This window comes from Bufo gargarizans, chromosome 4, assembly GCF_014858855.1.
Source record: "Bufo gargarizans isolate SCDJY-AF-19 chromosome 4, ASM1485885v1, whole genome shotgun sequence".
NCBI classification, from domain to species: Eukaryota; Metazoa; Chordata; class Amphibia; order Anura; family Bufonidae; genus Bufo; species Bufo gargarizans.
The window spans coordinates 83,138,150-83,153,527 of record NC_058083.1 but is presented as its reverse complement, the minus strand read 5'-3'; the positions used below and the strand labels follow the sequence as shown (position 1 = coordinate 83,153,527).

The 15,378-nt window shown below is 43.7% G+C and overlaps 1 protein-coding gene across 2 annotated transcripts in view; it reads right to left on the bottom strand.

Moving 5' to 3' along the window:
* Nucleotides 1-413: 413 nt before the first annotated feature.
* The window catches only part of FBXO25 (F-box protein 25), a 33,150-nt gene continuing 18,185 nt past the window's right edge, over nucleotides 414-15,378 (bottom strand). The window contains exons 6-11 of one of the 2 annotated variants that reach the window (XM_044289606.1): nucleotides 14,034-14,127; nucleotides 10,776-10,951; nucleotides 10,212-10,394; nucleotides 6,860-7,003; nucleotides 3,463-3,489; nucleotides 414-1,607 (exon numbers count right to left, since the gene is read on the bottom strand). In XM_044289606.1, coding sequence (XP_044145541.1) covers nucleotides 1,518-1,607; nucleotides 3,463-3,489; nucleotides 6,860-7,003; nucleotides 10,212-10,394; nucleotides 10,776-10,951; nucleotides 14,034-14,127 — 714 coding nt within the window. In that variant the 3' untranslated portion in view covers nucleotides 414-1,517. The remainder of the gene's footprint in view (nucleotides 1,608-3,462; nucleotides 3,490-6,859; nucleotides 7,004-10,211; nucleotides 10,395-10,775; nucleotides 10,952-14,033; nucleotides 14,128-15,378) is intronic. The other variant, XM_044289607.1, reaches the window with a different exon arrangement.

Here is a 15,378-nt window from a genome sequence, read left to right as displayed (position 1 = left end):
ATTCTTCTATTCATTTGAATGGTAGTTTTTCGCTTTCATCCACATCTTTCAGGTTTTGGTTGCCATTTTAAAGCATTTGCGATCATTTTAGCTGAGAAGCCTATCATTTTCTGCACTTCTTTATATAGGTTTTCCCCTCTCCAATCAACTTTTTAATCAAGGTACACTGTTCTTCTGAACAATGTCTGGAACGACCCATTTTCCTCAGAATTTCAGAGAAAAATGCACTGTAACCAGCATGTACAACATTTGCTGCCTGCCTTCCTTCCCTAAATAAGGGCAATAATTGCCACCTGTTTTTCAAAGAATGAATTACCTCAATTATTGAACTCCACACTGCTATTATTTTGAACATGCCCCTTTCAATTAGTGATTCAATTACACAGAATCAGCAGCATGAATGTCATTACTCTACTACACCTGCTAGTAAATTATTTGCCATGTAGAAATATAATTTCTACCAAAACCAGTGATTGATCAGGTTAGTGATGTCTGACTGCTATTATTTTGAACACAACTGTATATATTTATTTATAGTAACTGGTGTATGTATAGGAGTGTTTGTCACCTCATGTAACTCCATGCCAGATAAAAACCCTTGACATGGGGATTTATATTATGCCATTCCTTAAGGTAGGTTTACACAACTATGACTTTGGCTAACTGGACGAGTTTCAATTGCGTCTAACAATCGCTTCCTTGTGTAAATAACCCGCTGTACATGTTTGAAGGCTCATTGCCATCACAATGGGGAAGGGGAAAAAATAAATAAAAATCTGACATTTCTGCAGTCAGACAGGCCAAATGCTGTTCATGAAACATAAAAGTGCAAGGACAAAATAATTTGCACACAAGCTAGAGCAGGCATGGCCAACCTGCGGCTCTCCAGCTGTTGTAAAACTACAACTCCCACCATGCCCTGCTGTAGGCAGTCTGGGCATGCTGGGAGTTGTAGTTTTGCAACAGCTGGAGAGCCTCAGGTTGGCCATCCCTGAACTAGAGCCTCACACAAGTGGAGTGTCTACACCTAGTCTCTGGGCGAGCTGGAGGATTAGATACATGCCCACTGTTCCTATGGGGCTCGCCGCTCAGTACAGTTCTGAATGGCAATACTGCAGGAGAGTGGATTCATGCTGGCAGGACTAGCCCAACAACTGACAGGAGCTGCAGAATCAGGTATACTGGGTGTCACTTAGCTTGCCCAGAATCAAAAGTGTGCAAGGATTGGCTGGGGACAACTCAAGGACTCTTAGAAGGGGTTTTCTAATCCTGAGGGACCTGCTCATTAAACCCCTTTGTGTGGGCCAAGCAATCAGGACACAAGATAAAACATACAATGACATTATCATATAAAAACATTAAAAGATTTGGTCTCTCCTATTTGTACCATAATACATTTTCATACACATTAATATATATTTTTTTTATCTCTTTCTTAACAAGTGCTTTAAAACAATTCCATATTTGCCTCATTAAAACAAAGAAAGTTCCTGTCGTCAAGAAAGTGACTGGTGCCCTCAGAATCTGAAGAGGTCAATAAAGTGCTGCGGGGAGACGGGTGTAAGGCAGCTCCGGGGATCGTTGGCCGTGCAGGGGTGGCCCGAGTCCTGACAAGAAAAACACTGGTGTTACAGCCATCCCAGCACTGGAAGCGGCTATGCAAGAGGTCACCAAAGCAAAGTAACACTTCCAATGGCACAATAATATTACAGGGCTCTGTAATCAATTGAAACATTAAAAAGGAGGCTGTCAGCAGTTTCGACCATGGGAAACTTCTGACAGAACTAAAAAGAGGCTGAGGAGAACAGTACAAAAATCCTTTTCATCATCCGGGGTAGTGCGAATAGGACATTATATTCTGGTTCCACTCCTGCCAGTGCCCTGGAGGCACTGCAATCATTTATTGGGGACATTTACTCCAGCGGGGTCCCTGTAAGGAGAGCCCCTCGCAGTAACAGCTCGTTTCTGTGGCTGTCTATAGGGGAACAATGCAGTCATATGGTCTCAGGAAATCACTACTAGGTGTGAGCGTCTCTGGTACGGCTGATACCCCTAGTCAGGTTTCCTAGAGGCTCCTCCCACTTGGTTATAAAAGTTCTGATCAAATACAGATGTGAAAAATGAGGGGTTTTTAGTTCTGTATTGTATTAGATCCCCCCCCCCCTCGTATTTTGCTACAAGTTGTACCATTTATTTAATCCAGATTTTGATTTAACAAAAGCTAACTTTTTTTGTTCTTGTAATGTTGCCGAAATACGGATGTAAAGAAAACTGTATACATGGAACATGCATTTTTACATTCAGCCCATTGCCTTTAATACAGTGAAACAGGTACCAATATGAATCTGACGGAACGTGTTGCATAGCCAAAAACAAAACTGTACACCATTTAAAAAAAAAAAAAAAAAAAAAAAAATAAATCGGTGCATTTATATAAGAAAAATGGAAATGTGAGCAAAACCCATATACTGTATTTGCAATGTTTATTCAATGAAAATACAAATATTCATGCTTCCACATTAAGGTTTTTTTGCTCTTTCACACCACTTTTCTGATCCGTTTCTCATTCTTAAGGTTATGTTACATGCACAGATAATCGGTCACATCAATAACAAGCGTTCATATGAACACTAGTTAGCAATGATCTGGCAGTGTAATACTGCCAGCAATTACCCGATGAATGAGCAAATTGGAATCTTTCAGCGGGTTATGGCGGCAGATCGGGTCGTGTAATAACAATCTGCTGCAGGCAAACAGCGATTCAGTATGAGGGCAAGCAACGGCATTAGTGATCGCCCCTCATACTGTGGAGGAGATCGCTGCATTTCATAGTATCAGTCTCCTCCGCTAGTGAGCAAGTGATTGGCGAGAAGGAAAGCTTCCTTCCTGACAATTGCCTTGAAGATCTGTGCATCCATTATAACCCTTACATGGAAACAATGCAAAACATAGCAAAAATGGTGTGCTCATTTGTTTTGGGCAAGGGATGTGTAGGCAGAGGACTTTTTTTTATTTTTTTAAGTTTTTAGTATCAGTTAAAAGGATCGGTGTCAGATGCAACCTCTGTTAGATCACAAAATACTTGGTGTTAAAACAACTGGTCAATATCAGAAGTAAAAATAAATAAATATGGCATCAGTTAAGGCAGTTAGTCCATTCTAAATATAGCTGTCCCTGTAAGATATGTTAGCAAGGATAGACGCACACAGAACGTGGTAAGACACGGCAGGTACATATAGCTAGAAGGTGTACTGCAGCCGTTAAAGAAATTTCCACATTATAATATAAATATATATACACACACACACGCACGCAGTGAGATGGGTGTGCAGATGGCAGATGATTGACATGCAGCTGATTAAGACAAGCATTATAGGAAGTCATGTAATGACTGACCATAAACACAATATAAAAGGCCTCACATAGGGGACATTATCCAGATATAAAGCATGCACCAAATACCTTAAATAAAAGAGCAAGCTGATAATCCTTCACAAGAGGAATGAAGAAGAAGACAAGCAGACCAATAAGAACCTTCATAGGTCAAGTCCAAGGTATCAGACTACTGAGCATTACAAAACAGTTACTACAGAAAACTTAAGACATGTCACCCCCTGATGAAGAAAATCGGAAGGCATGTCAGGACCCTGAATTCTGCTGTATGGAGGACATTTGGGCTACAATTTGTGGTGGTGCTAATTTTTCCTCTATTCAGTGCCATGCACAGACCTGACTGATCGACCTGTGGAGCTGGTGGGGAGGTGGAAATGTTCCTATCACTGCTTATGTATTGTGACGCCCCCTCTTGACAAATACCTAGTGGTTTGAAAAAAAAAAAAAACTGCCTTCTGTTACAAAAATTATTGTACATAAACCTCCATGTTTGAAGGGGTTTCTGAGAAAATATATTGATAACCTAGCTTCAGGCTAGGCCGTCAATATCAGATCTGCAGGGGTCCGACCCTGTTAGAAGAGGTTGGGCTGGGCGCTCACATGGCCTAGTTGCAGCTCAGTTCCTTTCAAGTCCATGGAGCGGAGCAGCAATACCGAGCACTGCCGCTAGACAATGTATGCGGCGGAGCTTGTAAAACTGCCGGGAGGCCGCAGCACTCACCACAGCTTCAGCGAGTGTGGCGGCTCCGTAAAACAGCTAAATCAGCGTCAGGGGTGCTGGAACGCAGGTCACCATTGTCACATCGGTGGGGTCCATCTGGAGGATAGATTATATTATCCAGGATAACCCCTTTAATAACTATCAGGGCAACATACTGAAAAGGAGGTATTCGCAGTGCTGTGGCCATATCATTTTGAAGGCAATACCTCAGTTTCACAAAAAAAAAAAAAAAAAAAAAAAAAAAAAAAAAGGCGGACACTTCAACATGTGTTCCTGTTAAGGCTACTTTCACACTTGCGGCAGTGTGATCCGGCGGGCAGTTCCGTCGTCGGAACTGGCCGCCGGATCCGCCGATCTGCCGCTGACTGAAAGCATTTGTGAGACGGATCCGGATGCGGATCCGTCTCACAAATGCATTGCAAGGACGGATCCGTCTCTCCACTTGTCATGCGGACAGACGGATCAGTCTTGTACATTTTTTCACATTTTTGCCGATCTGCGCATGCGCATGCCGGAACGACGGATCCGGTATTCTGAATGCCGGATCCGGCGCTAATACATTCCTATGGGAAAAAATGCCGGATTCGGCGTTCAGGCATGTATTCAGTTTTTTTGGCCGGAGAGAAAACCGTAGCATGCTGCGGTTTTCTCTTTTGCCTGATCAGTCAAAACGACTGAACTGAAGACATCCTGATGCAAACTGAACGGATTACTCTCCATTCAGAATGCATGGTGATAAAACTGATCAGTTTTTTTCCGGTATAGAGCTCCTGTGACGGAACTCTATGCCGGAAAAGAAAAACGCAAGTGTGAAAGTACCCTAAAACATCTTTTATGTGTTAATTTGAAATCAAAAAATACATTTTCCTGTGTTCAAATAGGTTTAACCCAGAAGGTAATCACTAATCAGATTTGGCTTATGACACCCGCCATGATCTGCTGTTTTTAGAATCTCTGGCACCACAACTACATGGCTCCGTCCATGGTGTAGCGGCCAGGCCTGGTTACTGCTCCCATTCAAGTGGGAGCCAATCTGATAGAAGGACTGGTCATCAATAAACATGTCCCCAAGTCAATGGGGAAAATGTAACCAAAAAGGTGGCCTGGAGGGTAAGCTGCAGTTATGAGACAGGTTGTCTCATTGCAACCCCTGCCTGCTGTCCTACTAGGGTATACGACATAACAGAGGGATGTCCCTAGCTCTCCATGCATTATATGGTTGTCAATTCTTTTAACCCTTTCAGCCCTGGAGGATTTTCAATTTTTGCGTTACCGTTTGTTGTTATACTCCCTGCCTTTATACTGACTACCTATCAGACCCACAATGTTAATCAGACCTCAGATCAGAACCCCCCCCCCCATTCAGACCTCAGCTCCGACCGAAATGTGAATGACCCCCAAGCCTCTCAACAGCCTCATATCAGCCTTATCCCCTATGCCTCACATCAGCCCCCAGCAGTCTCATGCTTTATAAAATAAATAAACCAATCCTCACCACCCGCGATCATCTTCCTTCCGCTGTCAGCTGTGCTGTGAACTGGCGCGCAGAGCGCGAGGTCACAGAGTGCCCTCATACTGTGCGCAACCGTCAGGCAAAGACCAGGAAGCGGTGAGTACAGAGCTTTTACCGCTTCCTGGTCCTATGGTACTAATGAGCGCGCTCATTAGTATTCACCCCATAAGATGCTGGGACATTTTTTCCCCTTTTGGGGGCGGGGGTGAAAAATGTGTCTTATGGGGCAAAAAATACAGTACATTGTTGTCAGTGCTGGATTTTTTTTTTCTGTTTCTTTGACCGGACACAAAACCGCAGCTTGCAGCAGTTGTGTCCGATCACAAAAACGGAATGCTGACGGAACAGAAGACATCCTGACCGGATCTTTTTCCATTCAGAATACATAAGGATTAAACGGATCTCAATACTGGAAAACACAAATGTGAAAGTAGCCCTAACAAAGAGGGCATTACTACAAAGCAGGCACAGAGGGAATTACTACCATAAGGGGGACAGAGGGCATTACTACTGTGAAGGGAGCACAAAGAGGGTATTACCACTGAAGGTGGCACAGATGTGTCTGTCACTGTGTGCCTCTGTCACCATCACCATGCCCACAGTGTTCCCATGTCTTGACGCATCTGCATCAGGACGTTCTGTGCGGGGCAAGAAAAAGGAAGAGGCAGCGCTGCCAGCATGGAGTCACACTAACGATGTAAGTAACACTACCACATGATCTACACTAGTGCTATCTGTGGTTTTACATAGGACTGCAGGTAACACTACTACATTTTCTGTACTCATATAGCCATCACTGTGTTATCTGTGCTGTTACATAAGACTGCAGGTAACATCTACTATAGTATCTGTACTCAGATTTATCACTGTATTACCTGTGGTGTTACATAGGACTTCATGTGATAACATTATCTGTACTTGTACTACCCCAGATCTGTCAGGACAGTCTTGGAGTTCGGTTGCTACTTGGCTTTTATACAATTTTTTAATGGGAAGGGACGCCATTTAAATTTTTGCCTCAGACAGCAGAAGAGCTGGAACCGGCCCTGACTGTAGTCTTGGCAGTATGTGTGGTCAGTCAGGAATCAATAGCATCATGATGATGCTATGCGTTCAGGTCAGAGGAGCTGTGTTCGGTCTGGGAAACCCCTTCTCCAAGCACAGAACTATTTCACCATCGTACATATGGAAAAAAAATAAAACATTTACCCAAAAAAAAAAATAAAAAGTACCTTCCAAAAGAGAATGCTGCAATGACGGCAGAAGTGCAGTGTATCCCCGTATTGTTCTCTTTTTGGGTAGTACTTCTCCAGTGTGAAGAACATTAATTTCCAGTCAATATGACCATTTTCTGTGAAGATCAAATCTTTACAAAACTAGGAGAAATAAAAAACAAGATTATTAATAAATCAAGGACGAACCTAAAATGACACTGACCATGGTAAAAAAAATCTATAAATGTAAAAACCCCATATAAAAAGCCATAACTTATATGTCCATTTTTCAGGTTAGCGTGGAAACCCTTTGTTAAGGTGATAAGCAGTCACGTGATTGCTGGAATGTGAACACGTAATAAACACTCGCTACCACCATGCACATATATGGCCATACAAAGACTCACTGTCTGCAAACAAGATGACATCATGTATTACACAACTGTTTGCAGTCACACTGCCAGCTTTTGGGTCAGGAGCAGTCACCACACCTTACACAGCGAATGAACGATCAGCTACCTAACCAGCTATACACCTTCGGCTACTTTCACACTCGCGTTTTGGGCAGATTCGTCATGGATCTGCAAAAACTGATCCGTTACAATAATACAACCGCATGCATCCGTCACGAACGGATCCGTTTGTACTATCTGTAACATAGTCAAGATGGATACTGTCGTGAACTCCATTGAAAGTCAATGGGAGACGGATCAGTTTTCTATGGTGCCAGATTGTGTCAAAGAAAACGGATCAGTTTCCATTGACTTACATTGTGTGCCAGGACGGATCCGTTTGGCTCAGTTTCGTCAAGTGGACAGCAAAACGCTGCTTGTCCGCCTCCAGAGCAGAATGGTGACTGAACAAAGGCAAACTGATGCATTCTGAGCGGATCCTTTTCCAATCAGAATGCATTCGGGCAAAACTGATCCATTTTGGACCTGCTTGTTAGAGCCCTGAACGGATCTCACAAACGGAAACCAAAACGCCAGTGTGAAAGTAGCCTTATTTTAAATATTTACAAGCATCGTCAGCGTATTTAGGACGAGACAAAACGAGTTCTTTACTACAATTATAACTGTTCGGCTACTAGGGTTTGCGACTGTGCCAAAAATGTTACCAAATAGGATCCCTATTCCTCTAATAGGGATTCTAGAGGAGTCCCACTGGACTCTAAGCATAGAAAGCAGAGATTTCAAATCAACAAATGACATGGAAGATCTTTTTCACACGCTCAGCGTTTGGTCAGTGGTTCCCATCAGCGACTGTAAGCCAAAACAGCATAGGAAGTTACACAGAGATAAAAGGTATAATGAATGTTCTGTCTTTTAGACCCACACCTGGTTCACAAATCACTGACGGCGTGAATAAGGCCGAATGCACACGGCCGTGTGCGGGCCGTGGAACCGCGGCCTGGATCCCTGCTGAGAGCAGGAGCGCACGGCGTCACTGGTTGCTATGACGCCGTGCGCTCCCTGCTGCCGCCACAGTACAGTAATACACTGGTATAGATCATACCAGTGTATTACTGTATTGTAGCGGCAGCAGGGAGCGCACGGCGTCATAGCAACCAATGACGCCGTGCGCTCCTGCTCTCAGCAGGGATCCAGGCCGCGGTTCCACGGCCCGCACACGGCCGTGTGCATTCGGCCTAAGGCCTTTAGGCCGATTTCAAACTATCAGTGATAATGAGCCAAAACCAGGAGGGGAGTCTCCACAGAGGAGCAGATATTTCCATTATACCTTATAGCTGTGGAGGCTCCCTTCCTGGTTTTGGCTCATCATCACTGATGGAAATCATTAATCAAACACAGCCTTAGGCCTCTTTCACACAACAGTCTTTTTTTTTTTCCGTTTTGCAGGCCGTTTTTTGCGGTCCATATACGGAACCATTCATTTCAATGGTTCCGCAAAAAAAAAAAAAAAAAAAAACGTAATGTACTCCGTGTGCATTCCGTTTCCGCATTTCCGTTCAAAGATAGAACATGTCCTATTATTGCCCGCAAATCACGTTCCTTGGCTCCATTCAAGTCAATGGATCCGCAAAAAAACGGAACACATACGGAAATGCATCCGTATGTCTTCCGTATCCGTTCCGTTTTTTGCGGACCCATCTTTTGAAAATGTTATGCCCAGACCAATTTTTTCTATGAAATTACTGTATACTGTATATGCCGAACGGAAAAACGGAACGGAAACAAAAAACGGAACAACGGATCCGTTTAAAACGGACCGCAAAATACTGAAAAAGCCATACGGTCGTGTTAAAGAGGCCTTATACAGACTGTTTACGCACATGCTGTCCATCTGCTCAGCTCCTCCTGCTCTATAATATGCCTGGAGATTGCCGCCAGATCACTGAAAACTGAACCTGCATGCTGGTACACAGTAGTTTTAACCATCAAAAAGGTACAGTCCAAAAAAAAAAAAAAAAACGCATTTCCATCTGGACATTCATGGCATATCAATAGGATATGCCATAAATGTCCAATAGGTGCCAAACTCTGGGACCTGCATGGGGTCCTGCTGCGAGGTGCTAGCACTGCATCGGCTCCATTCACGGCTATGGGACTTCCTAATATTGCCAGGCCAGCACTGGGCTATTTTCAGATGTCCCACAGAAGTGAACAGAGTGGACTGTTCTCCATCCATGGCAGGGATCTGTTCTTGAGACAGATCTGCTCCTATTGGACATTTATGACATTTCCGATCTGTACGTTTCTGGTATATTCATAGGATCACACCTTTTAGCAAGCAATGTAAAAGCGGTGTCAATTTACAGTGACACCACATGACAGCAGACAAGGACGGACTGGGAACTTAAAGTGGCCCTGGAAAAAGATATAAAAGTGGCACTATTATGTAGTTGGCCCTGCCTTCTGTCAATAGGAACCCAACACAAGTCGGCAGGGTCAGCAATACCATATTGCGGCACATTATACCACCTCAGAGCCAGATACCACAGTGCATTACAAAATGCTGCCTCAGTAACACAAAATACATCCCAAAAAACAGCCACTGGCCGGCTGCAAGGAGGGCTTAGGTGGATCCCTGGGCATCAGCCCACTGGGAAGTTTCCCTGTAGGGTCTATGGCCTGTCCGCCCCTGAAAGCAGGGCTTTCCACCACATCACAGGCATGTCTTGCCACATGCCAGGCACTACATATGGTCTTGGATCTAGGAAGGAGGCAGACATCTTTATTTTGGGGTATTAGATGTCTCATCTTACGGGACACTCTGTTTAAATCAGATAAGGCTTAAGGCGGCTTGGTATTCCTCAACATGCGTTTTTGTTCAGAGAAAGACTACATTATCATTTCTTCCTGTAAAATCCTTAAAACTGCAAGAAAATTGCAGTGACTACAACAGTTACCATTTTCTCCGAAAAGTGGTATTTGCAGAGTTCTTTCCAGAGATAGTGGTCTTCGCTAAGCATATGCCATGAAGGGGTCATTTGACCCAGGTTGATTATATCCCAGGCATCAGAAAATCTGAAGAGGATATTGCTTTTCATTTGTTGTGGTAGATCGCATAGGGTTAGACCATTGCCAAGTATCTGAAATAAAATAAATATATATATATTTTACACACAGAAAAAGTAAAAAGTAAGGCAGCACCAACAAACAATACTGCAGGTGCAAGCTTACCCAAAAATCCAGTCCCAAAAATAGAGCAGCACTCCAGGATAATGTGGAAAATAGTGGTTTATTCATCCATTGGTGACGCAACGTTTCGGCTCCAACATGAATCCATCTCAAACCTTGAGATGGATTCATGTTGGAGCCGAAACGTTGCGTCACCAATGGATGAATAAACCACTATTTTCCACATTATCCTGGAGTGCTGCTCTATTTTTTGGATTATTATATATAATGTCTCTAAAGACTGAGGGAGATAATGAATGTAGACAAGCAAAAAAGACTAAACACAGTCATACCGGACTGATCTGCAGGTTCATGAGCTGCTCTTGCCATGAAAGAATAATCTCCAGCCGAGAAATCCAGATGTTGATGTTGCCTATCAATACACATCGGCCGACTTCCCTGATCAGGGTGGAGCCCAGGTCATGGAGAAGGTCTCGAATTAACTGTGGATTGTACTGATCTTCAAGAACTGGAAAAAGATAAATAAAATACATATTAGAGTGTGTACACTGGGTGCTTTGTCAAAGTATGAGCTACGTGTACATCACAAATGATCATGTGAACACAACCCTAAAAAAAAAAAAAAACATTGCATGCTGTACTGCTTTAAGCAATTTTGACATCTTCTCTTTAGGTGGAAACAGCATTAAGAAAGTGCTAGCAAAAAATCTGCAATAAGAAAAAAAATATATTAAAAAAAAAAAAATTTTGGGGGGGGGGGGGTTTATTGTGGAATTTTCTTACTGGGGAAAAAAAATTGCCAGTGCAAAATTTAAGTGTGTAGGAACACTAGTGTGGTCCGAGGTCACCATCACCACCTTCTCTGGCAGAGAGCTCCACCCAGGCATCATTACTGCCAGACCTGTTGAATCTAAAACAACTCGAGAACAGACCCCTGAAGATTGTGGAGGGCGAACTGCACATGCACCCTCTATTCATTTCTATAGGGCCGCCAAAAATAGCCGAGCCAGCACTATTTCCGTTGGCCCCATTGAAATGAATGGGAGCAGTGGCTGGACCTCCGGCCACCACTTTCCCCGCTCAGTTCTCCTTGTGGGTACGGGTCCCAGAGGTGAGACCCACATCTTTCAGACAATGGGGGCATATCCTAACGAGAAGGGACAACCCCTTTAAATGTAACCTGTTTGGGAATGTGAAGCAGGCTAGAAGAAGCACATGATGCCATGTTCTTAAGAAACTCAAATCCAGATGCCACTGAAACCATACTAAAAGCTACTATCCACAAAGAGAAAACAGTGGTAAACCTTCACAGGAATGGCCAGCATACCAAAATTTCACCAAGGGCACATCGGCTACTCATCCAGGAGGTCACAAGAGAAGCCAGAACATCATCTAAAGAACATTTAAGGTCAATGTACATGATGTCACAATAAATTACACCCATAACAAAAATTGCATCAATGGGACAGCTGCAAGCTACAAACCACTGCTGACCAAAAAGAAAAACACAAAGGATCATCTCATATTTGATTAAATAAAAAAAAACAAGATGACCGAAGACTTTTGAGCCAATTTTCTATGGACTGATGAATCAAAAAGGTGGAACCTTTTTACAAAACTTTATCCAAAGCACACATCTGAATGGCCTAAAAGGACCTCATGCACACGGCCATTGTTTTGGTCCGCATCAGACCCGCAGTTTTGGCAGCTCGGATGCGGACCTATTCACTTCAATGGGGCAGCAAAAGATGCTGATAGCACTCTGTGTGCTGTCCGCATCCGATGCTCCGTTCCGTGGTCCGCAAAAAATAAAATAAAAATTTAACCTGTCCTATTCTTGTCCGCGCTTTGCGGACAAGAATAGGCAGTTATATTAAAGGCTGTCCGTGCCGCAATTTCACGGACCATCATGCATATGTATGCAAAGTTTAATGAAACGACAGTGACCATATAAAATGTGACAAATTGGGTGAGGGGCAAATACTTCACAGCACTGTATGTTACAGTTATCCAGCTTATCGGGACCCATTCACACCACTTTGCATCAATTGCAGTCTATAATTCTTGTAGAACTGCTGATGCTGCACGAAGACCGCCCAGTCAAAGGCATAATTAAACGCAGCCGCAGGCTTATTTACTGTGCGACAGTCACTCTGACCAGCAAACCAGCAAGGGTGGGTTAACATGGGCCGAGGAGCAGCAGATTGTCAGAAAGTAAGCGTTCCTGCTGCTCATTCAGTGAAGGAGAAAGCGGTATTTCCATGCAGCGATCTCCTCCGCAGCAATGAGGACAAGGGATGGCTAATGCGATCTCATCCTCATACTGCTGCTTGGTCTCTCGGCAGAAGACGGCACGATCTGCTGCCCAGAAATGATCATTTACGTGTCTGCACGAATGACAGGATCACCCGAAAAATGAGTATTCTGCTCGTTCATCAGGTGATTGGCGGCACGTTCAGATGGGCAATTCTTTTGGAACGAGTGTTCAGGATAATCTGCCCGAATATCAGCCCGTGTAAACCCACCTTCAGTGTCAATTTAATTCACCCCAAGTCTATACAAGTATTCAGAGTTCTCCTTATCAGTTAATGTGTTGAAGGAGCATGTGTCATCCACATCCAATCTTGAATGATAATTACAGAATGTAATTTCTTATGAATCAATATCATTGCTTGCAGTCATTCAATAGAAATCTTCAGTTTCCTTCCAGTAGATAAGAAGCAATTAGGCTGAGAACATGTTCATGCGGAATTCACCTCCATACATTGAAGGTGTAAAATACACACATGAAAATCTGAAGCATTTGCAAATTATAACGTGCCGAGGATCTGCAAATCCACAGTGTGCTCGTTTTTCCATGCAGAAGTTTTTTTTGCTACATGTGAATGGGGTGTACTTGTAAGACCACCACATGACCGGAAGAGATTTTACCTGTTACATGTGCACTTGGCAGTGAAGACAACTGTGTTGGTCCCATGCTCATATGTGCCTGCATTGCTGAGAAACATTTATGTTTTTTATATGCAAAAGAGCTTCAAGGAGCAACGGGGGCGTTACCATTACACCTAGAGGCTCCTCTCTCTCTGCAACTGCTGCGCCCTCTCCACTTTGATAAAGCCAGGTGTGATGACGTTTTATCACCCTCCAGCCCTGTCAAAGTGCAGAGGGCGCAGCAGTTGCAGAGAGAGTGGAGCCTCTAGGTGTAATGGCAACGCCTTCGTTGCTCCTAGAGGCTAATTTACATATATTAAGACATCATTTTTCTCAGCAATGCAGGAATATATGAACATGGGTCCAACACAGTTGTCTTCAGCTGCCAAGCGCACATGTAATAGTTTGGCCAGTGTCATAGATACAAATCTGCTGACAGATGTCCCTTATGGGCTCTTTCAGACAAGTGTCCTGTGCAGGAATCACTGTCAGTGTGCGATTCAGAGCATAATTCTGTAGCAGTAAGGTCATACAGAGACACACAGCATTATAAATCACACAGGAATGACTGCCGAAAACCACACCAATATGATCTAATTTCTGCAGACAGAAGACTTCAGATCATTTTTTTCTATATTTGAAATAAATAAAAAAATTACCTTTTCTTACAATAATTTCCAAAATGTTAAAATAATTCTTCTGTGCCGCCCCACTCAGGGATGTGAGCTGAGATTTTGCAATCAGCTGCAGCAACTACAAGACAAACAGATTACAGATGCAAATAGTCAGCTCTTGTTCATGTAGGCAAACACACAGACAACAGTCTAAGGCTACTTTCACACTGGCGTTTCTGGGTCCGCCTGCGAGATCCGTTTTAGAGCTCTCACAAGCTGCCCAAAACGGATCAGTTCAGCCCCATTGCATTCTGAATGTATAAGTATCCATTCAGAATACATCAGTTTGGCTCCGTTCCGCCTCCATTTCGCTCTGGAGGCGGACACCAAAACGCTGCTTGCAGCGTTTTGATGTCCATCTGACGAAACTGAGCCAAACGGATCAGTCCTGACTTACAATGTAAGTCAATGGGGACGGATCAATTTTTACTGACACAATATGGTGCAATTGAAAATGGACCCGCCTCCCATTGACTTTCAATGCAAGTCAAAACGGATCCGTTTGCATTATCATGAACAAAACAAACAAACAAAAAAGTTATTTATTTTTTGCTCATGGTAATGCAAACTGATACGTTCTGAACGGATACAAGCGTTTTCATTATAGGTGCGGATCAGTCTGTGCAGATACCAGGCACCTAAACGCAGGTGTGAAAGTAGCCTAATGTTACCTTACACCAGGGATCAGCAACCTCCAGCTGTTCTGAAACTACAACTCCCAGAATCCTCCTTTCACTTCTCTGGGAGTTACCAGAACAGCCACGCAAGTGTGCATGAGTTTCACAGCAGTTGGCGAGCTGAAGGTTGCTGATCGCTGGCCTACACTTACAATTCTGCCTTCCATGACACAGATCCCGTACAGTAACGCTCTCTCCCAATCTGCCCATACAAGCCAAGCCTGCATATGTAATGAAATGGGATTGTGCAGTGTCAGACACCAATTACCTATCCTCAGGATAGGTCATCAATACGAGATTGCCAGTTCCAACACCTAGTACCCCCGCCGATCAGCTCTTTGAAGGGGCCTCCCGAGTCCTCGTCAGCGTTTACCTGCACACCATCTAGCTTAGAGCAGAGGTACAGTGTAAGGGTCCATTCACATGTCCGTAAGTGTTCTGCGGATCCACAAAACACGGACACTGGCAATGTGCATTCCGCAATTTGCGGACCGCACATCGCCGGCACTATAATAGAAAGGATCGTTGGTGTAGTGTCCCAAATCATTGTTCGCCCGCAGCAGATCGTGTGGTGTAAACAGGTATCTGCTGCTGGCAAACGATGATTCTGTATGGGGATGAGTGATGGAGTTAATGATCGCCACTTCCCATAC